Source organism: Eschscholzia californica, unplaced genomic scaffold (genome assembly GCF_041429995.1).
Source record: "Eschscholzia californica isolate CP2 unplaced genomic scaffold, dmEscCali1.0.p SCAF_6, whole genome shotgun sequence".
Classification (NCBI taxonomy): domain Eukaryota; kingdom Viridiplantae; phylum Streptophyta; class Magnoliopsida; order Ranunculales; family Papaveraceae; genus Eschscholzia; species Eschscholzia californica.
This window is the reverse complement of record NW_028238483.1, coordinates 19,563,407-19,589,113: the sequence shown is the minus strand read 5'-3', so window position 1 is coordinate 19,589,113 and position 25,707 is coordinate 19,563,407. Positions and strand designations below refer to the sequence as shown.

At 38.3% G+C, this 25,707-nt stretch overlaps 4 protein-coding genes across 5 annotated transcripts; 3 read left to right on the top strand and 1 right to left on the bottom strand.

Moving 5' to 3' along the window:
- The first annotated feature begins 5,649 nt into the window (after positions 1-5,649).
- On the top strand, positions 5,650-7,088 carry LOC147532259 (pentatricopeptide repeat-containing protein At1g05750, chloroplastic-like). The gene has a single exon (XM_086648966.1). It carries the CDS (start codon positions 5,737-5,739, stop codon positions 7,057-7,059), a length of 1,323 nt encoding a protein of 440 aa, XP_086505092.1. The 5' UTR covers positions 5,650-5,736; the 3' UTR covers positions 7,060-7,088.
- A 1,856-nt stretch (positions 7,089-8,944) lies between these two features.
- LOC147532257 (transmembrane 50A-like protein) lies at positions 8,945-19,919 on the top strand. Of its 2 annotated transcripts, none has more exons than XM_086648611.1 (4): positions 8,945-9,606; positions 9,682-9,769; positions 10,833-10,985; positions 19,348-19,919. In XM_086648611.1, the coding sequence occupies exons 1-4, from the start codon at positions 9,474-9,476 to the stop codon at positions 19,379-19,381; spliced, it is 408 nt and encodes a 135-aa protein (XP_086504737.1). In that variant the 5' UTR covers positions 8,945-9,473; the 3' UTR covers positions 19,382-19,919. The 2 variants fall into 2 exon arrangements, 1 of the variants encoding a protein (XP_086504737.1); XR_015227790.1 differs by having other exon boundaries at positions 9,220-9,606; positions 10,833-12,006; positions 18,278-19,919.
- On the top strand, positions 12,081-15,385 carry LOC147532258 (uncharacterized). The gene has a single exon (XM_086648607.1). It carries the CDS (start codon positions 12,081-12,083, stop codon positions 14,514-14,516), a length of 2,436 nt encoding a protein of 811 aa, XP_086504733.1. The 3' UTR covers positions 14,517-15,385.
- A 2,661-nt stretch (positions 19,920-22,580) lies between the features above and the next one.
- LOC147532256 (uncharacterized) lies at positions 22,581-25,289 on the bottom strand. The gene is made up of 2 exons (XM_086648612.1): positions 24,414-25,289; positions 22,581-22,951 (listed from the first exon to the last, which is right to left on the bottom strand). The coding sequence occupies exons 1-2, from the start codon at positions 25,110-25,112 to the stop codon at positions 22,865-22,867; spliced, it is 786 nt and encodes a 261-aa protein (XP_086504738.1). The 5' UTR covers positions 25,113-25,289; the 3' UTR covers positions 22,581-22,864.
- Between the last annotated feature and the right edge of the window lie 418 nt (positions 25,290-25,707).

The following is a 25,707-nucleotide window of genomic DNA, read 5'->3' as shown; positions in this document are numbered from 1 at the left end:
TATAATATGGCTCATAACCTTCTTGAGGTTGGTAATAATCCCTACGACCATCATTATGCACATTGTCTCTAGGATGACTACTACTATTCTGCCCATTTGCTAAATACCACCATGGTAGATTTGAAAAACTCTCGTCCCTTCTGCCATTATGTTGGGACCACGATCTATCCATTTCTCAAATTTTTTTTTTTTTTTTTTTTAACACGAAAACCGAGGAAGCACTACGAAGATCTTATAAAAAGTACCCACTAACAGGGGATTCGTGGGTGATTAGAGAAAGTTACCTCCCGTTCGAGACGGGCGACGACCTTTGCAGACGACCCGGGCCACTCTCCCCGCGAGTGTTCGAACCCGAGGCTTCGTTTGATTTTCGGTTACAATTTAAAAGCCCTCTAATTTAGGGTCAAAACTTTAATCCAAAAAATAAAATTAAGAAAGTCTAAAGTCTCTCTTTCTCACCAAAATAAAAACAAAAAATTAAAAAAAAATGTAAATTTCTTCTTTTGAGGTCCTCCTCCTTGTTGCGCCTCCTCTTTAGCTCCTTAGTGCTCTACACACCAAAAATAGAAAAGCAAGTCAAAGTGGCCAAAAATCAAAACTTACCAAAAATAAAAACTTTCCAAGATTAGAACAAATTTTGAACTTAGTCCCCGGCAGCGGCGCCAAAAACTTGATGGGCCTAGAAAGTTTCCTAAATAGGTCACCACCCGCAAGTATACGGGCGTCAAGTGATAATTCCGGTAAGTCCGGTTCGTTCCTCAGAGACTAAGTGAAACCTATTCTAAGACTTGGAAGTAAGACGGTTTTTGTTTTTGAAAATTTAGTTTTTGGTATAAAATAATAAAATGCTAAAACAAATATATGAACTCAACTGGGGAGAGGACCTAGGATTTTGGAATTCCACTTTGAACTATCATAAATTATTTAACTCTTTTCTGACACGATTCTTTAATTTTATAACTCAACGTCTAGTAAAGTAGTTTTACCTAAACATCGGAAAATCAAACATTTGAAATAAACATATCTAGAATGAACTATGCTAAATTCAAGTCCTAAATAATTGTATCCCAACTATCACCTATCAAATTTCAAGTATAAACCATCAAAGAAACTTACTTCTAAGTATGATCTATCAAGCTCTAAGTATAGACGATGAAGCTACTACCATTATTTTATGGAATCGAAATGAGCATAGTAAAACAATAACGCATATCTTAAGAATCATGAAAAGGAAGAGATTAAATTGTTTTCCCCATGCTTAAAACTTCACCAACACCGTATAAGGAGAGACATAAACATTAATACCAATGTGATCCTTATAAGTGTCTTGTTATCAATCTAAGAAAATAAAACAAATCCAAGACAAGTAAAAGAAATCACCATGAAGATGCTCAAAATCCCGACATGATGATGATGTAAGTGATGGAGAGTTTTGATAATATTTGGTTCCTCTCACAAGAACCTTTATCAAGTCCCTCTCAAACCTTCTTTAAACACAAGAAATGTGTTAATTGTTCTCTCTGTCTCTTTGATTTATGCTTGTAGAAGAAAATTACAAAGAATAAGGTTAAAGTCTCTCACAAACCCTCCCCATCTCTACAATTCTCTCTTTTTTTTCTCTTTGAATTTATAAAACAGGAGAAGAACAAGAAGAAGATAATGGTAGCTCAGACCTCTCTTTCTCTCTCTTTTTACATAAAAGCTCTCTCTCTCTCTCTCTCTCTCTCTAAAAATTACTTGAAGCCCGGAGAGGAGAAGAAGAGCTCCCTGTTTTATTGCCCCAAAGATGAGATGCCGTACCAATCTCCTCCTTTCTTCTTTTATAAGACAAGCACTAAATCAGTAGCAGCTCCTAAATCTCAATAACTTCCCTTTTCAGAAAATATCTAGCACCTTCTTTGTTCTTCTCAAATCAATCATCCTCTGTAATTCTTTCCTTCTTTCTTTTATTTCTCCATCAAATTAGCAATCAGCACTGATCTTCCCTGATTTATCAAATATATCCAATCCCTTTCACTTGAATATTATTTTCAGCCAAGAAGGTAAGAAGAATACTATCAAGAATAATCATATCATCTCTCTCTGTTAAAATCTCTAGTTTCCTTCTCTGTAAAAGTTTAAACATTTCCTTCCCCCTCTTTTAAATTAAGTTTCCAAAATTGTGAGGGGATGAGAAAGTTAGAGAAGGTCAAAGATGTTGGCAAAATTAGCTAGATGATGACACGTGGCATGCATCGGATGGAGTGAGGGTTGTTTTCGGTTGCACACTGTTGTACGTGAGGAACTTTTGGAGTGTATTATTCCATGCACACGCACGCTAGCGGATATCATGCTCCTCTCAACTACTTAATTAGATCTAGCGGTCAGTGCCTTTTTGGAAACTTAATTTAAAAGAGGGGGAAGGAAATGTTTAAACTTTTACAGAGAAGGAAACTAGAGATTTTAACAGAGAGAGATGATATGATTATTCTTGATAGTATTCTTCTTACCTTCTTGGCTGAAAATAATATTCAAGTGAAAGGGATTGGATATATTTGATAAATCAGGGAAGATCAGTGCTGATTGCTAATTTGATGGAGAAATAAAAGAAAGAAGGAAAGAATTACAGAGGATGATTGATTTGAGAAGAACAAAGAAGGTGCTAGATATTTTCTGAAAAGGGAAGTTATTGAGATTTAGGAGCTGCTACTGATTTAGTGCTTGTCTTATAAAAGAAGAAAGGAGGAGATTGGTACGGCATCTCATCTTTGGGGCAATAAAACAGGGAGCTCTTCTTCTCCTCTCCGGGCTTCAAGTAATTTTTAGAGAGAGAGAGAGAGAGAGAGAGAGCTTTTATGTAAAAAGAGAGAGAAAGAGAGGTCTGAGCTACCATTATCTTCTTCTTGTTCTTCTCCTGTTTTATAAATTCAAAGAGAAAAAAAAGAGAGAATTGTAGAGATGGGGAGGGTTTGTGAGAGACTTTAACCTTATTCTTTGTAATTTTCTTCTACAAGCATAAATCAAAGAGACAGAGAGAACAATTAACACATTTCTTGTGTTTAAAGAAGGTTTGAGAGGGACTTGATAAAGGTTCTTGTGAGAGGAACCAAATATTATCAAAACTCTCCATCACTTACATCATCATCATGTCGGGATTTTGAGCATCTTCATGGTGATTTCTTTTACTTGTCTTGGATTTGTTTTATTTTCTTAGATTGATAACAAGACACTTATAAGGATCACATTGGTATTAATGTTTATGTCTCTCCTTATACGGTGTTGGTGAAGTTTTAAGCATGGGGAAAACAATTTAATCTCTTCCTTTTCATGATTCTTAAGATATGCGTTATTGTTTTACTATGCTCATTTCGATTCCATAAAATAATGGTAGTAGCTTCATCGTCTATACTTAGAGCTTGATAGATCATACTTAGAAGTAAGTTTCTTTGATGGTTTATACTTGAAATTTGATAGGTGATAGTTGGGATACAATTATTTAGGACTTGAATTTAGCATAGTTCATTCTAGATATGTTTATTTCAAATGTTTGATTTTCCGATGTTTAGGTAAAACTACTTTACTAGACGTTGAGTTATAAAATTAAAGAATCGTGTCAGAAAAGAGTTAAATAATTTATGATAGTTCAAAGTGGAATTCCAAAATCCTAGGTCCTCTCCCCAGTTGAGTTCATATATTTGTTTTAGCATTTTATTATTTTATACCAAAAACTAAATTTTCAAAAACAAAAACCGTCTTACTTCCAAGTCTTAGAATAGGTTTCACTTAGTCTCTGAGGAACGAACCGGACTTACCGGAATTATCACTTGACGCCCGTATACTTGCGGGTGGTGACCTATTTAGGAAACTTTCTAGGCCCATCAACAGCGCTCCTTACAAAAATGGCATGGAGACTAAAAAATAATCCGGAAGCAATATGGGCTAAACTTCTCAAAAGCAAATATTATCCGAACAAAGACACCCCGGGCCCTGCCAAAGCTCATCACTCATGGATCTGGAAAAACATAAGAAAACACTATAGCTTAGTTGAAGATCTCGCTGTTTGGGAAGTTCACTCAGGTAAGGATATAAACATCTGGACAGATAAGTGGATCCATGAAATAGAAAGCAACGTAGTGAATAACAATAACTCCAATTTAACCAAAGTTTCACAGCTCATTAGCAACAATCAATGGGATTTAGATGTTCTTAATGCTAACTTTGATGCTCACACCCAGAACCTCATAGAGGCCATCCCTGTGGATACAGAAGGTCAAGATCAACTTAAATGGAATCTTTCCAAATCAGGAACTTTTACGGTTTCATCTATGTATCAACACTTAAGCTCCAGAAATAGTTTACAAAGTTCCAACTCCAAAAACTGGAAGTTCATATGGTCCTTACCTGTGGTGCCTCGTATCCAGTTCTTAATTTGGAAAACTTGTAACAGGACTCTTCCGGTCAGAGCAAGAATAGGGAAATATATAGGTATGAACGAGTCTTGCCCAAACTGTAGCGCTGTTGAATCCATTAAACATGCCCTTTTACACTGTGCAATAGCGAAAAATATATGGTTCCACTATAACATCAATTCTGAGAACATTCTTTCCATCGAAGATTGGATTTTCTCGTGGGAAGATCATCCCGATCTTTGTTATTCTAGTGACAATATACACTTCGCTACAATCCTATGGATCTTATGGAAAATGCGATGTGACCATTGCTTTCAGCATGAAATCAATGATCTTACGAAAATTATTAACATGATAAAACATTACCCGAATATAAACAGAAAACAGGAACCGAATAAAGTAAAAAGGTGTGACAAATGGCAGCCTCCGGCGAAAAATTTCATCAAGATTAATGTTGACGCATCCTTTCTAAACATCACTTCCATGGTGGGTATCAGTATGATAGCACATGATGTGGGGGCTAAATTCATTGAAGCTCAGGTCCAATCTACTAGAGCCAGGAATAGTGAAGAAGGAGAAGCTAAGGCAATCCTTCTAGGAATGGATTGGGTAGTAGACAAGCAATACAGATCGATCATCATTGAAAGTGACAACGTAAACCTGATTAAACATCTCCGCAACAGTCGTCACTCCATCCAATGGCAATCGAAGATTCACATCAAGAAAATCAAAGAAAGATGTAGTGCATTTCACGCAATTCAGTTTCACCATGTAAAGAGAGCAGCTAACTCCCAAGCTGATAAACTAGCTAAATGGTCGAGGAAGCATATTCATAGCAAAGTGTGGCTTAATATTCCTTGTTTTTTCGTTCATATGTATTGTAAGAACTCTTTGCTCCATTAATTTTATCTTATTTCAACAAAAAAAAAATACTACATGTGGATAATGTTGTGGAACCATTGACTAGGTGTCACACATCTAGAAGTACACAGAAAAAATGCTAAATGATCCGAAGAAAGAACTGTGTATAAACACGTGTCCTTGAAGCAAAAAATCGAGACTTAAAAAGAAAAACCCCCATAGTTCTGTTTCTTTTTCAACGGCAACTGATATAAGTACTCTTCCCGCCTTCTCTACCTTCACAACTCAACCTCTCAAACAAATCAACTCAAACCCTAACAGAAATCACCTTCCTAATAATATCAAACACTCCTCCTCATCGGAAAAACCCCATCTCTCATTCCGAAGGAATAACCAGTCCATAGATCCCACAGTAATCTGGACTTCTTCCATTAGTCGTCAATGTCGAAAGGGTAACTTATCAGAAGCAGCAGATGAGTTTACTAGAATGAGAGTCGCTGGTATCGAACCCAATTACATTACTTTCATAACTCTTCTCTCTGCTTGTGCCCATTTCTCCACCGAAATCACCCTTCGTTTTGGATCTTCCATTCATGGATACATCTACAAATTAGGGTTTAATGGATACAATGTTATGTTGGATACTGCAATTGTTGATATGTATTCAAAATGTGCACGTGTAGATCTTGCTCGTCAAGTGTTTGATGAAATGTCTGTGACGAATTCAGTTTCTTGGAATAGTATGATTGATGGGTATATGAGAAACGGAGATATCCAAGATGCGATTGAACTATTTAACGTAATGCCTGACCGGGATAAGATTTCTTGGACTGCATTAATTGGTGGGTTTGTAAAAAAAGGTCATTATGAGGAAGCTCTTGAATGGTTTAGAGAAATGCAGGTATCTGGAGTTGAACCAGATTATGTCACCATTATAGCAATCCTTGCTGCTTGTGCTAATTTGGGTGCCCTTGGATTAGGCATTTGGATTCATCGATTTGCTTTGCTGAAACATATGACTAATGAGGTTAGAGTTAGTAATTCATTGATCGATATGTACTCTAGATGTGGATGTGTAGATTTTGCTTATCAAGAATTCAATAAAATTGAAACTCGAACTCGGGTTTCTTGGAATTCTATGATTGTAGGATTTGCGATTAGTGGCCAGGCGAAGGAAGCTCTTGAACATTTCTCTCTCATGCAGAAGGAAGCATTCGAACCCGGTGGAGTCAGTTTTACAGGGGCACTTACAGCATGTAGTCACGCTGATTTAGTTGAAGAAGGACTAGAAATCTACGGAACCATGACAAGAGTTAGCAAAATTCGTCCTAGAATCGAACATTTTGGTTGCCTCGTTGATCTTCTAAGCCGTTCCGGACGATTGGAAGATGCATTAAATGTAATAAAAGCAATGCCAATGAAGCCAAATGAAGTTGTTTTGGGATCACTTCTGGCTGCTTGTAGAACTCATGGAGATCTTGGTTTAGCCGAGAGATTAATGGCTTTTCTTGTTGAATTAGACCCTGATACCGATTCAAATTATGTTCTTCTTTCGAATATTTATGCTGTTCTTGGCAGATGGGATGGTGTTGGAAAGGTTCGGAAGACAATGAAAGCCCTTGGAATAAAGAAGAAACCAGGATTTAGTTCGATCGAGATTGATTGTAGCATTCATGAGTTTGTAGCTGGAGATAAATCTCATGTACAAACAGAAAGTATTTATTCGATGCTCGATCATTTGTTTGTTGAATTGAGAGTGTGTGGGTATGTTCCTGAAATTATCGTTGACGAATTTTCAGAAAATGATTGAAGTTCAAACCCTTAAAATGAACAAAATACATTATCCGTCGAAGTATACTCCGAAGTTCCTCAGTGCTATTTGTTATCTGCATATTTTAAGGGATAGGTCTCAAAGACTTGCTACCAAGAGGAAGCATAGCAGCAAAGGATATCATATCACTTCAGTGTTGGTGCTTCAAATTACCAACAAAGCTTTTTTAGGTAAAATGTAAATTGTATATTTTCTTTAAGCTTGTATCTTTTCTACAATTATATGAAGAATATCATTTTACGAGGTTCTTCATACTCAATGCAATCCTCAATTGTTAGAGCATCTTCAATGTAACAGTCAACTTGAAAAACTCAAATTGACACCTAAGATTACTTGAGTTTTTAGCAAAAAACACTCTCCAATGCAACACTCAACTTGAATCTCAATAAATGTTGCGATACTCAAAAGAAAACTCAATAATTGAACTTTCTTTTGAGTATCTCAATTGGCCCACATCATCATTTTATATATTAAAATAAAAACCGAGAGTTTATCTAAAGTAAATGTTGAGTTTTTTGAGTGTTGCATTGGAGAAGTATTTTGAATTGGGTTCAGCAGTGTCACCTAGGAAAGAAAATCTCAATTCATACTTGACCCTTTGGATTAATTGAGTGTTGCGTCGTAGATGCTCTTAGTGCAACCTTTTATTGTCTAAATCATGATTTACAAGCATTGGGATGAAGTCTAAACTTCTTGGATGTTCCATACTTTGGAGAACAAGAACAAACCATTCCTCTTAAAATGAAATTTGGATCTTGGCATCTTGCTCATTATACTTTCATTATAGATGCCTATTGACGTGGAAACGAGAGATTGTCGAATTCGTATGCAAGCTACACAATGAGTTCATTTTGTTTTGTTTTCTCAAAAACGTCATTGAAGGTTTTTCTATCATTAAAGGTGGTAGAGTTATTCAAAATTCAACAAGAAAATAGGCAAATATGAAAGCAAGATATATTTTCAAGAAAACCTTGATGGTTTGCTTTCTTGGAGATTGAAAACACAGTGCAAGGTTTTTTATGTTGACCATCTACTTGATGTTTTTATTTGCCCTAATCTATCTCTCTCTAGTTTTCTTATTTTCTGATTTTGGCTTTGTCAATCATTAGTGATTGTTCAAATTAAGGTTTAACTTGGTATGTTTCATAGTTGGGTTTTTATAAGGTCTATATAGAGAAAGATTTATGAAGAAAGGTGAGGAAGCACAAAAATGCAGAGAAGAAAAATGTTTTTGTCTAGAATTGATAGTTGGGGTCTATATCAACTGTTAAAAAAACAGGGGTGTACTCTTATTATTACTCTGTAGTGAGGGTCAATTTCAAAGTTTCCCTTTTGTCAAACAACCATATCACTTAGCAGTTAGCATTAATGTTTTTGCCAATACAAATAGGGAGATGCTAGAGAGCCCAAATTATTTGGGCATTTTAATGCCCAGCTGATGTGGAATCACTAAAAGACAAGGTTTTTTCAAAGTTTGACTGCGGTGGGGACCGCTTTTATTTCTAAATGAGGAAATATGTCACCCTCTAAGTACCAATTTGTAAGTCACTCTATCATTTCCCATACAAATATTATCTTTTAACTTTTTTTTCTTGCCAAAAGACTAAAACTTATTATATTGACTTCGATTAAATTATAAGAATAAAACATTAAAATCAAATATATGCGTAAATGATTGGATGAACGCATAACCATCATAATTGGAACTTCCACTATAAAGACAATATAAAGACATTCCTTTAGACTACATTTACTTTATTTTGTGCCTACTAATTACATGAGATAAACTATAAACTTGCACAATATTCAAACCCTAGACCTCACAAACTTATATAAAATTATTTGTCTTTCACCAACAATAGTCATATTTAGTTAGTACAATTGACGGGTCTGACATGTGATCGAGTAGTTTGGATATCCTCAATCCATAGGACTCTGCATTTAAGTATCCTTAGATACATCAAATGACGAAATATGTTCGTAGCTGCCACTAACTTATCTTAATCAAACATAATTCATATCACCTAACAATTGTGGTTCAATAAGTTACGAATTTCATTTTTGTTGTCTATAGGAATTTTATAGTAGACACACTGGCAATCGAGCTAGGTCTTTCGAACAAAAAAAAACAATCGAGCTAGGTGTTTGCTTATGATGTGGGATTATGTTAAGAGAAGAAGAAGGTTAGGTTAGGATAATTGCCCTTCCTATAAACGGCATCTGTTCGTATCAAATAAGCTACTACCTCGTTGGAATTGCCTTGAAAGACATTAGAAATCTCTCCCCCCAGAGGAAAATACCAAGTACTAGTAGTATTTTATCGACCATCTTCTTCCTCTTATCTATTTCTCTCACCAAAATCAATTTGAGTTCTAGAGCGAGAGAGAAAAAGAATGGATCTAGGAGAATTGTGGGCGATCTTTGGTCCTGGATTTTCTGGTGCTATTTTTGGTGCTGGATGGTGGTTTTGGGTCGACGCTGTTGTTTGTAGCTCCGTTACTGTCTCTTTCGTTCACTACCTCCCTGGTTTCTCTCTCTCTATATGTCTTCTCTCTCTTTCTAGGAGTTGAAATTAGGTTAATTTTTCCCCTTTTCTTGCAGGAATATTTGCTTCCCTAGCGGCTCTGATGTTTAATTGCGTTAGAAAAGAAGATATTGATTATTCTCCTTATGAAGAAGGAGAGTGGAGGTAATATTTATTTCTTTTTATTTGTTTGGTTCTTCATTATATAATTCATTTACAATTTGCAGGTTGTTTAATTCTCCTTGTGTATCCCAATCTTCTTTTCTAATCCCTAATTTAGGGATTATAACATTGTTGAATTCAGTTGAAAATTTGTTAAGGTTTACTTGGCATTTGGTCCGCGGATTTATGGTGCATAGGGAACTTGGATGTAGTTTGAAACTTAATTGGGTATTCTGATTTTGATGGTTAAGGAATTTTGAATTAGGGTTTTGTTGAGGAAATTTAGGTTTTCCTCTTAAGCAAATAGCAGTTTACTAGTTTTAAGAGCACAAAAGTGAACATATAAGCATCTAATCATGATATTGGAAGCAATGGTGGATTGAAAGAAATGTTCCATCTTGGAGAGAGAAGAACTATATCTAGTCCTAGGGAGAAAGATATGGAGATTGAAATGGTGACAGATGGAATGGGCCATCTTCTACTCTGTGCCACAATATTTGAGTGGAATCTTTGTGTAGATTTACGTAGCCAAATCCTGATTTTGTTTTTCAGTCCGTCTCTTTTTTTCCTGAGCAAAAGACATATGTATCGTTAAAGTACCTCTAAACAGCGAAACGTCAAGACCAAATTTGTTCTCCCTTTTTTGTTAGTAAGACTACTTTGATAGACAAGTCTGTTATATGAGCAATGGACTTTTCGTTTGATGGTATACTGCTTAGAAGGACATGCATTTAACTTAATACTGTGTTGGTTATTCTTGTGTTTATATATGTATGATAAGGTTTAAGTTTTTTTACCAATCATTTTACCCTTTAAGTTGAAAAAAACTCATGTTAGCCTCTAGAAGCAATTTTTCTTGTATCATTGTTGTCTACGTGCGCTTTCATCATATTATGCCTCCACTAAAATTTACTTGTTTTCAGTTAGAGAGAACAAATTCTGTCAATTAGCTTGTTTAGTAATGGATGTTAACCTCCATGATGCACCATTCTTGTGTGTATTTTCTTATCAAATTACTCATCCCGTTATATTTAGTTAGTTTAAAAATCTTTTCTTGGATGTGCAGATTGAAGCTTTGGCTATTCTTTGCATATGTTGTTTCCTTCGTGTCTCTGGCGGCATCCGTAGGTCTTCTGGTGCAAGATTCAGTTGTGAAAACCGGTCCTTCAGTGTGGACGGGAACAGCTGGTGTTTTGCAGTGTGTATTTGTCTTGATCAGGTACTCATTTATCTTGAAGTTTAAGATATTTTATTCCATACTTTTAATGCCGTCAGTTAATCAAGATTGATTTTTCAACTTTATGCTACTTTTAAATTCTTGGTGGGTCTTGATTAGAAAGTTGGCCTGTGCAATAAGGTTCTCTCGATAGATTTATTTCCTAGGACTGCCTGCTCTTCTTGTCTTCCGGGCTCGGACCTAGCCTGGAATGAAAAGTTCTTGGTCATTCTGGATAGTGCAAGTATGTAGAACAATTTATGTTGTATTGTAATCAAGTACTCTATAATTTTACTATTAGTAGAGAAACTCTTGAATCATCTCTTGGAAGAAATAAATACATACCTACATTTTATCTGACACTGAGACCTGTAGCTTATAAGGTCTGACCTTGTAAAATTGATATTAGAGATACGGTTATGAGGAATCTCAAGAAAAAAGAGAAAGATGTCCTGTCACCCTTTATCAGATCAACGTTGAATCAATTATTCATTTAGATATTCTATTTTCATTTTCTCTTATTATCTGAATATTTAAATGTACAAGGAATCTATTATCTAATAAATAGGAAATAAATTGTTTTCCATTCATCGATGATCTAGGCAAGTTCCTGCATAGGTTTATTATCTTGAATTCAGTCTGTTCTTTTGTTTATATGGTTGATACAGTTTTTATGTGAATTCTACTAACTCTAGCTTTTAAAGAACTACTCAATTTTAATGAAGATAAAACCATATATTTGAAATCTGTTGTCTATTAGTATTTACCTGCAAAGATATTAAAGAAGATATAGGATGCCTATGGATTAGAATACCAAGAGCACAGGGCTGTGGCTAACAATTTAGGGGCCAGTGCCCATTTTCAACTGAGGCCTTTTTGCACGAAAAATATGAATGTTAAAAAAATTATGTGGGAAGCAACAAAATATCTTTTGACATTATTCCGCTATGAAAAATCATGGATGAATCCAATTATCCAAACTCGTTGTTCGATGTTATATGATTGGCTTAATATTTTGGAAAAGGTGAGAGAAGCTACGAAGAGGAGAGAGAAGCTCTGACACCGGCGGGAGTTCCGGTCAAGTTCCGGCGAAGGTTAATGGGCACTAATATGGATCAGAGGGTCTCTTCGTCTTCTGGAAAGGTAGTCAAGATTCAAGTAGAGGGGAAGAGATTCAATCTCTCGGTGTTGGCGAACGGGAGAGTAAGATTGATGGAGATAGGATATTACAGAGAATGGTGCATTATCTTACCTGTGGATGGAGTCAAGAGTCTTGCTTTGTTTTTGAGTAGATTATCAGAGATGAGATCTCAGAAGGATCTATCTAAGCAAATGGAAAGATTCAAAGAGGGTTCTGCTCTGTGGCTATGGGAGAGTGAAAGGAATTCCAGAGGGGAGTTTGTGAGGGCGTATAGGGCCGGCGAGGAGGAAAATTCCGGCAGATCGATTTGCATGCCGGCAGGCAGAGTGGGGGGTGGGTGGAGTGTCTTGTCTAAGTTCTTATTGTCTTTCAATCACATCCAAAAGCTCCCTACTAATCTTAATAATAAATCCAACCCAAAGATCCTTCCACCAACCCATAAACCTACACCCAATGCATGGAGGGGAAGTCATTATGACTCCCACCTAGGGAATCAAAAGAAAGGGGAGAAGATGGACGGTTTTTTCTCAAATCCGAGGGCGGGTCCTAAAAAGTATGGGTTCACCCATTTCATTCCCCTATATAAACACCCCCTCTCTTCTGATAAACATCACAGCTCATCCCACCCTAATCCTCCTAAACCCTCAAGCTCTATCATGGCGGTTTCCGATCAAGGCGATATTAACTGGGCGAAGACGGTAGTGCTGGAGATGTACCCTCCCATCGAGGACTGGTCTAGTGCTAGTAGGGTGGTTCATAGTATCTTGGAATCAAAGGAGTTTGACATTTTGCCTTTTCGCAAAGGATATGCGGTTCTTCGTACTAAGCTGAATGTGGACTCTTTCTGGGAGCTTGAATCTATTGAACTGAATGATGTCGAAGTTACTTTGTTTGTAAGACAGTGGACGGCCACATGCAATGCTGTTTCTAAGGAGCCTAATCTATTATCGGTAAGGATGTTCGGTATACCGTTTCATCTCTGGAACATTAAGATCTTCTCTACCCTGGTAGAGGAAGCAGGAGAGATGGTGGAAATAGATGAGGATACCCGCAACTTCAACAACCTTTGGTACGCTAAAGTTACAGTCCTATGCAAACCGAACGGAGTTATGCCGGAGAAACAAGTGCTAGTGGTCGGAGGGGAAACTTTTCATATCTCGTCGGAAATGGAAGTTATCTCAGATAAGAAGCACCATATCTGGCAAACCGAGAATCCACCGTCGAAAGTTAGGGTACAGATTCCCTCGGATGCTTTCCCGCCTTTACGCAAAATTTCGGATACTTGGGTTCCGGACCTTAACCAGTACTTACCTAAAGAGAAGGAGGGAAGTAGTTCTTTTTCCGGTCAAGTTAAGCCTAATGAGAGGAAATGGAAAGTCGCGTCTGAAGCAGTTCAGAGAAAAGTCAATCGTCCCGTTGGGGGTATCGTCATCCGAGAACCAGAGGAGAGAGGTATTGATAAGCTTCTAGCAGTGACAAAGGAGGCGTTGACCGATAAGGCTGACAAAGGAAAGAAGATAGCTGGAGAAGGTACGATAAATCAGGGGTTAGATGTTGAGAGGATGGAGGTGATGACCGATAAGGCTGACATAGGAAGGAAGGCAGTAGAAGAAGGTACGAAGAAGCAGGGGTTAGATACAGAGATGATGGAGGGTCAATCTTTGATCACTGACGATGCGTTGACAGCTATTAAAGAGATCATGGAAAAAGCGGACAAATGGACCAAGGCCAAGAAAGTATTCTCCAGGAAGAGGATCCCAGTTAACAAAATGTATGTCCCGAAGAAAAGTGTTGTGGGCAGGTCAGGAGTTAAGGCAAGTGGCCCAACCACTTCAGGCCCATTAAGTTTGAGTAGTGACCCAAAGATACCAGCCACTTCAGGCCCAGCCTGTACTCAAGATTGCGAGCCGGTTATAGGGACAGCCCAAAGCACTGGGCCTGAGGCCAACAGTGGTTTGGTGGATAGAGAGAGGATCGATAACATCATGGAGACTGGAAAAGATCTAGGGTTCGCTGGTTTCTCCAATGATAACATGGTCCTTGCCCTAATCCTAGAGGAGAATATCTCGGTGCAAAGCTTTCATGAGGAGAAGGCTGAGCAGGTAACACCACTCTCGATCTCTCCCCTTGCAGTTAGTGTCCCGGAGTCGAATAATTCTCAAGGATCTAGTGTGGAAGTCTATGAAGGGGAGGAGGCAAGGCAAATAGCTAAGATCATAGCTGAAAGAAAGAAGGAGAAAGAAGGTTCATCAAGCGGGAAGAAAAAGAGGAACTCAGGTTTTTATAGAGAACTCAAGTTGTTGGAATGGAGTATGACTGTACCGATGAAGAAGACCAAGAGGAAAACCTATTCGAGCTCTTTTGCTGGGGTTTCTAAGTTTCCATGTCTCTGAATCTACTTAGTTGGAATGTTCGTGGGTTAGGTAAACCTGCGAAACACTTGGCAGTTAGGTCTACCATTAAGGAGCTGTCGGTGTCTTTTGTTTGCTTACAAGAGTCTAAAATTTCTTGTATGTCTTCCCTTATGGTTCGGTCGTTATGGGGCAGGGGGAACCATGGTTGGGTTGCTAAACCATCCATTGGTGCGTCAGGGGGGATCTTATGTATCTGGAATGCTGATCTTTTTGACTTAGTGGATCAATATATTGGCTTGTTTTCAGTTAACTTGGTGATTAAAAATATAAATGATGGTTTTCTGTGGTTGTTTTCCGGAGTGTATGGCCCTTGTAAGAAAGAGCAAAGGCAGGATCTTTGGGCTGAACTGGATCTGATCGCATCTAAATGGGTTTTGCCTTGGTGTGTTGGTGGTGACTTCAACGTGGTCAGATTCATTCATGAGAAACGTAACGGGTCTAAGATCACGAGCAGTATGAGAGGCTTTGAGGAGTGGATATCAAAGCATGACCTTATAGATCTTCCCAAAATTGGAGCTGCTTTCTCTTGGTCAAGTAACCAAGAAGTCCCTGCTATGAGTTTGCTGGATCGGTTCCTGATCAGCCCTGATTGGGAAGCTAAATACCCTATTGTGACTCAATCTATTCTTCCTAGAGTCGTATCGGACCACTCCCCAGTATTGTTGAGGACTGAGATTATTAAAGGGCATTCGGCTCCATTTAGGTTGGAGGAAATATGGATGTTAGAAGAGGACTTTCGAGATAAAATAGAGATATGGTGGAAAGAGTGTAATCCCAGTGGCAATCACAGTGAAGTCCTATGGAGGAAGCTGCAGTTTGTAAAGGAGAAACTCAAAATATGGTCGAAAGAGAAATATAAAGGAATGCAGGCTAGACTTAAGAGTCTAAAGGACAAGGTTGGAGCTTGGGATGCTGAAGAAGAAGGAAGTGATTTATCTCAGCGGGACTTCGAGGAGAGAAAATTGGCTAGGGTGGAGCTGGAGAAGCTGCTGAATCTAGAGGAGATTAGTCTAAGGCAGAAGTCGAGGGTTCAATGGTTGAAAGCTGGAGATAGGAATTCAGCCTACTTCCATAAAATCATCAATTGCCGAGCCAGAAGGAACAGAATCAGCAACTTGGAGAACAATGGGCAGATGATTTCGGAAGATAAGGAGCTCGAATTAGCAGCAATCGACCACTTCAGTACTCTTTACACCGAAAACAGATTCTGGAGACCATCCATTGATCATATGGAGTTGCCAAAGATTAGTCCAGAGCATGGTTCATTCCTCGAAGCTGGTTTTAACGAAGAGGAGGTCAAAACAGCAATGAAGGAGTTAGCTAAGGATAAAGCTCCTGGCCCCGATGGATTCCCGCTCAGCTTTTATATTAGGTGCTGGGACATCATTAAGCAGGAAGTTATGGATATGGTGGCAGAATTCTTGGAGTCGGCTAGAATTGATTGGAGGTTGAACCATACTTTTATAGTACTGATTCCTAAAAAGGAGGAGGTTAAGTCATTCTCGGACTTTAGACCTATTAGTTTGGTCAGTGGAATTTATAAGATTGTTTCTAAGGTGATGGCTACTAGGTTGAAAGTGGTGATGGATACCTTAATCTCCCCATTCCAAGGAGCTTTTGTGGCTGGTAGACAGATCTTGGACGGCATTTTGATAGCCAATGAACTCATAGACTCAAGAAGGAAGCAAGGGGATCAGGGGTTGGTAATTAAAATAGACTTGGAGAAAGCTTATGATAGAGTAGCCTGGGACTTTTTATATCAGGTGATGGAAAGAATGGGGTTTGGTTATAAGTGGAGATCTTGGGTGTTCGGATGTGTGAGCTCGGCCTCCTTTTCGATCCTACTCAATGGCATCCCTACCAGGCCTTTCCAAAGCTCTAGAGGATTGAGGCAGGGAGACCCCTTATCCCCCTTATTGTTCTTATTGGTGGCCGAGGCCTTAAGTCATTGCCTTCGCGAGGCAGAAAGCAATCAGTGGGTGGAGGGATTCAAGGTGAAAGAGCATGGGACAGCAGTAAATCACCTTCAATTCGCAGATGACACCCTTTTCTTCCTTGAGGATTCGACTGCCCAGGTAGCGAAGCTTAAGGACATACTGATTTGGTTTGAGATATCCTCTGGCTTGAAAGTTAACTATTCGAAATCAGTCATTATGCCGGTTATTCTTAGTGCTCCCATGAAGGCTCAGGTCAGTGCCTTAGGGTGTATGGTGGGATCCTTACCTTCGAACTACCTGGGACTTCCATTAGGCCAGTCGTACAAAAGCAAATCTATATGGGATCCGGTAATTGAGAGGGTTAACAAGAGATTATCATCTTGGAAAGCAAAGACCCTGTCGAGAGGAGGGAAGCTTACTCTCATCAAATCAGTTCTCTCAGCCCTTCCTATATACTTTTTGTCTCTATTTAGCATGCCTTCCTCAGTTCTAAAGGAAATCGACAGAAAAATGTGCGAATTCCTTTGGCATGATAAGGGGAACTCTAAGAGGATTCATTGGGTTGCATGGGAGCTGGTATGTAAGGAATTGGAGGCAGGAGGATTGGGCATAAAGGAGCTGAAGAGGATGAATGATGCTCTTCTAACAAAATGGTTGTGGAGATTTGCAGTCGAAAAGGAAGCTCTATGGCGGACCATTGTGTTTGAGAAGTTCGGGAGCTTAAGTGGGGGTTGGAGGCAGGTAACGATTAAGTCTCCATTTGGTTGTGGGGTATGGAAGGGGATCTCGGCCAAGGAGAAAACCTTCCTTAGCCTTACTAAGTGGGTGCTGGGAGATGGGGAATACATTCGGTTCTGGGAGGATGTTTGGTGTTATACTATTCCTCTCAAGGAAAGGTTCCCAGCTATCTACTCCATCTCTAATTCTCATCAGAAGTCGGTTAAGAGTCACTACAACCGAGCCTTAGGGTCTTGGGATATTTGTACTAGAAGGAACCTGAATGATTGGGAGATCCCAGTTTATGCAGACCTGTTAAGCTTGCTGGATCTTCATGAGCCGGTGATAGGTAAAGAAGATATGAGGGTCTGGGTTAAGGACGAAGAGGACAAATTCTCGGTCAGTAACTGCTATGCTAGGCTTGAGCAGCCTTGTCTTCAGCCGAGGGATCAGTTTGATTTTAGGTCCCTTTGGACCGGTAGCATCCCTCCCAGGGTTAGCTTTATGGTTTGGGCAGCAGCTATAGGCAAGCTTCCTACGATGGATAATTTAAAACGAAGAGGGTGGATAATGCCTAATAGGTGTGGAAGGTGTAATCAGGAGGAAGAATCAGTATCCCATTTGTTCATTCATTGCCCGGAGGCCAATAAATTGTGGCTATTCTTTATTGGGTCGGTCGGAGTAAGCTGGAGCATTCCAGAATCTCTAGTTCAGCTCTTAGCTCAATGGAAGAAGATTCCCATGAAGAAATCTAAGCGTAGCCTCTGGATTATGATTCCGTTAGCAGTTTGTTGGTCTATATGGAAGGCTAGGAACGACGGCATTTTCAAGTACTCCTCCAAGGCCTTCAAGGTGGAGGAGGAGGATGTTTTGGGGGTCTTATTCCATTGGAGTAGATCTTTGGGATGGGCTAGGGCTTATTCATACTTAGACTTTGTATCGAATTGGGGAGATATCATTAGCATGTAATTGCATTAGTGATAGCCCCGTTACATTGTACAGTCTTTTCCCTTTTCTCCATTAATATTAATTCAAAGTTTTCAAAAAAAAAAAAAAAATTGGCTTAATATTTTTTCCATGTAAAAGTTTTAAGTTTGGAGCTTTCATTGTGAGGAAGCATTATCTTGGAATTTAGGAAAACAAAAGGTTAACTTTTCAGTTTGGAGGTTTCATTGCGGGAACACACACCGCACCCCCTACTACACGGCCCTGCAAGAACATTATTGACTTCATTGTCAAATTGACAGCTCGAGTTCTCCCATTTTCATGACAAAAAGGAACATAATAACCTTTTAAAGAAATCACTCTTTCTACAGAATGAAATCAATTATAGAAATCCAGATTGGTTATCTTTTTAGATATATGGGGTTGTCAATGAGTAAAGACGGGGCCGACATTTTACTGTAGAATTTGAAAGCTTTACAATGTTCATATTTGTATGGTTTCTCTCGGGGCTCAATTTTAAGAGTTTGAAGGATATAATTCGATCTTGATATGTGAGTTATTGGTTATGTCTGACATTTCACTCACTGAAACTATCGTTAACTTCTTGATTTCTTAAATCCTGTTATGTCAGATATTGGTTGAGCTACTAGGAACTAATTAGAAACCTTAAAGTCTCCTGTGACTTATCTCATATCACGGGTTCCCTGAGGTGATAGACTTTTAAGACTTCGACTGATGTAATTTCCTGCATCTAGAGCTTGAATTTTTTTTAAAGATCGAATTGATTCGACGAATTCCATTAGGCTCGAGCAAGGTCTTCAGACTTCGGAGATCAGCTGATAATGGACCAAATTTGACCACAATTCCACCATCTTTCTCGAGTTGGATCAATGTGTTTTATGCTTTTTCAAATACTATACGGTGCTGCTTTTTCACCTAGGTGCTTGGCTGTCTTGTTGCTGGATCTGCCAATAAAAGATGCCCTCTGCCGGAACTTTTCCATTTGCTGTACTTTTCTGCTAATGAAAATCTTTGAGCTATAGTATTAAGCAATAGTATTATATCGGGAAGGACCTATAAATGCTTATGAAATTCTTGTCGGAATGAGCATTGTTGGATAGACATCTGAATTTGTGTTCTTTGGTTGTTAGTTTATTGGTATATAGTTATTATTAGTACACTATTAACTAATCGATTTTCTTTTTGGGCAGTGGATTGGCTTACTGGACATCACATTCAGAGTAATTCGAAGAATTCGAAAATACATGATTCGGGAAGAAGGCATCTTTATAATGTTATATAGGTATGCATCAAAGTTGGTCGAAATTCAAGATATAGTTTATTGTAAATGTGTTCATGGGGGGATTATTCCCACTTTTTATTTAGTATTGGTGGTGTGTGTGAGTGGGGTGAGTGTTCCTGATGTTTCTTCTTGCAAATGGTCCAAAGTTTGTTGGATGTACAAGTTTATCAGTCTTTATTGGTGTTTGAACAAAAAAAATGTGAATTCTTGCTTCTTGTCAAGTTTATTTAGGAGATAGCACCAAAGATCTTGAAGAAAAAGCTGATGAAAATTTGATTAGGGGTCTTGACATGTCAGCATAACTTTGGTGTATGAGGCTGACTTGCCATGTTCACAACCACTACCCCTCAATTATCCAACCACTATCCTTCCCTTGATTATTCATCCAGTTGATACTATTTTCGATTTCTTTTTCTACTTCTGGTTATTTCTTTTGCATTTATGTGTTGAAGAGGTATGTTAGTCATTTCATCTGGAATCATGTTTCTTCTTGTAATTTTGTCTTCGTCCATGCTCATAGGATGACATCGCATGTGCTTCAGCTACAAGTGCAGAAATCATAGGTCGAAATTTATGATTTGTTACAACAGATTCTTTTTTGGGAAGTTTTATAGGGGCCTTCCATTCTCGATTTTTTTTTTTCGGAAAGGCTTCACTCTATTTAGATTTATGCATGGCCACAGAAAAAGAGAGGCCCGGCTAGCCCGATCGGGATGATAAAGGTGGACTTGTCCTCACTTTCATTAAGAATAGGAACTCTCACTAGAAAGAGTAAGGTCCCATTATGCGCAATAACAGTATTGTAAGAGAAGAAGCAACCTATAAACTATTATGCTATGGTGTACTCACTTTAGGCTAAATAGCAACCTATTACCTATTATAGTACCAGCCCATTTTTTTACAAAAAAAGTTCTTGAATGAGATAGAGGGCTCGGACTTATATGGCTATTGCACTCCCAGAGAGAGAGAGAGAGAGAGAGCTAGTATAGGACCCATACAAATACGACATCCTTAATGCAAGTGCAACAAATTGATTCTGCTTGGTCTGGGCTGAGAGTTCTTAATAGCGAAATTGTTATTATTATACCTTAACTTCGCTCCTCTACTGAAAAGGGGCAAAGCCGGCCCCCTGTAAAACTTCCCTTGTTTTTTTCCCTTCTATACAAATAAGCGACCGAGATGAATTTGGGAAAACAATAATTTCATGATTGAGGCCTCAGGTTTGTATATGAGACAAGAAAAGTGTAGTATCTTGTCTATCATTTGCTCCTATGTTATAATGTTTTCTCCAATATCAGTATCAATATCAGTATTAGTCTATTTTACCAAAAATTGAATGATACGCTGAGATAGAAGAAAAATCTTATTAATGAAATTATTTAGAACTTTGGAAAGGAAAACTAAATATCAGGTGGTCGTACTTATGATGCTCGATAATTTCAAACTACTATTCTACATGTAAATTTCTGACTTCAGGTCAACAACTCACTCCAGATATTTCCTCCCTCATAAATCTTGAGATATAACATCAAGTTTTTTAAGGCTAGACATAGTGAAATCAACAATTTAAATACTATACCTTCACCACTTGTAACGACTTGACCCGCTTTGAGAGAGACCAACCCAACCCTAGTCGAGTCAACGAAAACGATACATATCATCATGATATTTCTTGCTTTTTTTTTTGTTGAACAAATGATATTTCTTACTTTGTAGTTGTTTTAATTTGAGTTAATTCCTATATGGCCCCCTACTTTGTGACCAGCTTCCTTTATGGCCCCCTTTTTTTTCGTAAATTCAAATATGACCCCCTATTTTTATGTAAATGGCGTAAATACCCTTCCTAATTTCTAAATAAAATATTAAAAACATATTTATTTCCACCTCACCTCTCTCTCTCTCTCCACCTCATCTCTCTCTCTCTCCACCTCACCCCTCTCTCCACCTAACCTCCCTCTCTCTCTCTCTCCACCTAACCTCCCTCTCTCTCCACCTCACTGTGTCTTCTCCGATTAAGTTCGCCGACCGGAAAATTTTCCGGCCGGCGATCTTAAAAAATAATAAAAAAACTCGCTTCTCTTTGTCTTCCCCGGCAAGGTCGCCGGCCGGAAAATTTTCCGGCCGGCGACCTTAAAAAAAAAAAAAAAAAACTCTCGTCTCTCTCTCTCTCAAAAGATTCCGGCGAAGGGGTTACCCTTCGTCGGAATCTGTTGAACCAGACCTAAAGGTCTGGTTCAACAGAACAGACCTTCAGATCTGAAGGTCTGCTCGAGCAGACCCTTGAAGGTCTGGTTCAACAGATTCCGGCGAAGGGTAACCCCTTCGCCGGAATCTTTTGAGAGAGAGAGAGATGAGAGTTTTTTTTTTTTTTTAAGGTCGCCGGCCGGAAAATTTTCCGGCCGGCGACCTTGCCGGGGAAGACAAAGAGGGAGAGGTTGAAAGAGAGAGACAGAGAAAGAAAGGTGGAGAGAGAGAAAGAAAAGTGGAGAGAGAGAGAAAGAAAGGTGGAGAGAGAGAGGTGAGGTGGAGAGACATGTGAGGTGGAGATAGAGGTGAGGTGGAAATGAGGTGGAATGTGTTTAATTTTATTTTGAAAAATTATAAATAGGAAGGACAATTAGGACATTTACTTGAAAATAAGGGGCCATATTTGAATTTACGAAAAAAAAAGAAATCATAAAGGAAGCTGGTCACAAAGTAGGGGGCCATATAGGAATTAATTCTTTTAATTTATACAAATGCAGATTTCAAAATATACTGACTGGTTAATCTATGCTTAATATGCTTATAAATCAAAGGTTTGATTTCATCAAAAAAAAAAAAAAAATCAAAGGGTTGTTGTCCCAAAAACTACTACTTTAAAACCCCACAATGATTATCTAGTGACTCAGAGAGGCCTGTTTTTTATAAGTTTGGAATCCGACATTTCCAGGATAAAGATATTCTTACTCAGGTTTAGCTGTCCCATTCCATGTCTTTTCTTTGCTCAATCATAGACTCTCACACCATTAATTAAAGGGTTTTAACAGAAATATATCTTGTCAATCTGACATTTTCCTAATAAACTAGAGGACTAATTTTTTTTTTAAAGTAAAGATACCATCCTAAATAAAACCCAAAAAGTAAAGTATAAAAAAGGACTAAAAAGTGAATCTCCAATTTCAAAAAAGAAATGGACAAAAGTTTACAAATTTCTCATCATGGAATAATTCACAGTTGAGTATCCCTTCTTTTACTCTCTCTCTCTCTCCTCCTTTCTTGAACTTTTTTCCACATTTGCTCACAAAGTGTACAATGGAAAGTGGTAGGAAGGGCTAATTTCCCCTTTTCATTTGAAAAGGTTGTAAAAATTTGATTCAAATGTGTGATGTTGCTACACAATGTAAGATCTTCTTTCTCTCTCTCTCTCTACCTTCTTTTTCTCTCTAAACGCTTAATCCATCTACGCCACATTGCTTGTATGTTAAAGAATTCTTCCTTGGACTTATCACTATCGCGCAGTCGACCGATACCTGTTTATCATTCAACACGAAAAAAAACCCTCAAACATCTGAAATGGTTAGTGTTAAAATAGTTATTAAGAGCCCACAGCGGAACAAATAACTAAAGAACTCCATCGATGTTCTCTGCTTCAGTTCTCTATATAAGTCTACGTCAATAAAGTTTCTACAAATTTTAGCACATTATTTGGCCAATTATTTTTTTTTAGAGTTCGTGTTCCCCTATAAGAGCCAGACCTAAAAAAAGACATCGACATGTTCCCTTAACCAATAAGTTCAATGATGATGTTAGTCAATACTAGTCAATTTTTGGTCAAGGGACTATTCCTAAAACGTATGCTAAACCAAGGGGTCTAGAAATATGTTTGCAAATGCATGTAAACGACAAACATTTTCCAACAAAGAAAAGGTGGGGGGATGATGGGCCGGTGGCGTTCTATTCGGACAGTGCATGTTAGCATATTTCAGGCATTGCTTAGTGAACAAGTAAGAGATTAGGGCTAATAATGCGCCGGTGCCACCTAGTGGTGCGTACGTTATACTCCAACCAAAGAGAAAGAAGAAGACCAATAACTAAATCTTGATCCGTTTACCCAATTCCTAATGGGTATTGACACCTCAAAATCCTCGCCTTCCACTTCCAACGACCTAATTACATCCTACGGTTGTATTTTGTAGTGTGAACTACCCCCCTTCCCCCGACCCAACTAAGTCATCAAGAAGTGGACCTAAACCCACTCCACTTTTGAACTTAAGAATAGTCTAAATCAATCTGAATCGTCTGACTCATTGAATTTAATTCTTAATGATCTGACTCGTCTAAATTTTATTCCACACCAAAACTTGTTCAAATTAGTCAACAAAAATACTATTTTGGTTCAAAACCACACGCTGAAAACTGATGTGGTCAGCTCCTATAAGTCCAGATATATAGATAGATAAAACATTTAGACTAATGGAAGTCGACTCCATCAATTTTAGACACGTGACCGACCCTCATTTTCGACTCACACATCAAAAAGTAGACCAAACCCACTCCACTTTTGAACTCAAGAATAGTCTAAATCAAGCTGAATAGTCTCAATTTAATTCTTAATCATCTGACTCATCTAAATTTACTTCCGAACAAAAACATGTTCAAATTAGTTATCATAAATGTTATACGTCTCGAAAACATAGGCCGACCACACACTCAAAACTCATGGAGTCAGACTCCCAAAAAGAACACTCACCCCTCCGAGAGTCGGCTGCCGACCCGCATTTTCGGACCCCATATCAATCCTCATTAGTTATATAAAAGAGTAGACATTACGAGTCAGACATACCTAAAGATTCTAAAATCTGATTGGACCTGAGTCAGATTTCATATCTGACTTAAACAAAAGACAAACTCCAAAAACAAGAGAAATGTAGAGAGAGAAAATGCAGGAAGCAATTTTAGAGAGAGAGAGAGAGAGATGATACACATACATACCTTAACTCTAGGTGAAGTAATATCCAAAATCCGGATCTTAGCACCAACATCACCAGTAATTTTAAGTTCAACACGATCATAAACAGTAGCATCTTTAACCAAATCAGTAGCTTCAGCTTGTAGCAAATTAACCCTATCAACACTCACCGTCGTTTCAACTTGTCTAACACTATGTGCCGGTTGATCAAATCCCGGCACCGAAGCTCTTCCTAACGGAACCCCTTTATACATAACATCGAAATCAGTCGGACTATACTTAATCCCAACTTTATTTGGATTCATCGCCGTGAAAACTAATTTTATACTAAATGAAAGTGATGCCGATGGTATTATTGTTGTTGTTGGTGTTCCTTGAATGGGTGGCGCCGCTGCTATTCCGACGAATTGTACACCCACTGATTGTAATTCAAATTGGGGTTTTTTTGGTTTAACAGCTAAAACTATAACCAAAATTACAGCTAAAACTAGTAACCCTAGAAATGTTAGGAGAAGAAATAGACAACAACAACAACCTTTAAATGATGCAGCTGATGAAGATCTTCCTGATGAGTAGTTATTGTAGTTCGAGTGGTAACGATTCTGATTTTGATTTTGATTTTGATTTTGATTTTGATTTGGTGGTGGTGGTAATCTTGAAGAAGGGTCATGGTTGTGGTGGTGGTGGTGGTCTCCGGTCATGTTATTAGGTCTTGATGTCATGCTCTTTCTTTACTAAAATTTTCTCTCTCTTCCCAACATCTCTCTCTCTAAAACTCCCTATTGTTATTGCTTTTTGAGAGTTGAGGGAGAGAGAAGAGAGAGTTGGGAGTGGGGGGAGTGGGAATGTGATTTGTTTGTCTTTGTAACTTATCTTTTTTTTCCTTTCACAATTTAAAATGGTTTAATTCATTTCTACCCCTACTTTATGACATCTTACCTTTAACCCCTTTAATTTGTAAATTCAAATTTTACCTCTTCTTGTTTATCCCTAATTTATGACTAGCTTTCTTCTTACTTACTTTAATTTGCGTCACAGTGAGATGAAATCCTTTTGGTTAGGGTTACAAATGATGGAATCACATCATTTAGATGGTGTGGAGATAGAGGGCGATTCAAGGGTCTTGGTTACCCTCCTACCGACGGTGACACAACAATCTCATGGAGATTAAGGCATGAGATTAAACTGTTACGTGTGAAAGTTCGGGAAAGACGCGTCAAGTTCGCCCATTGTACTAGAAGTGCAAATTCGGCCCCTCATAAGTTAGCTTATGAGGAATTAGTCCCTGCGACAAACTAGATGTTTTTGTTGTTAACT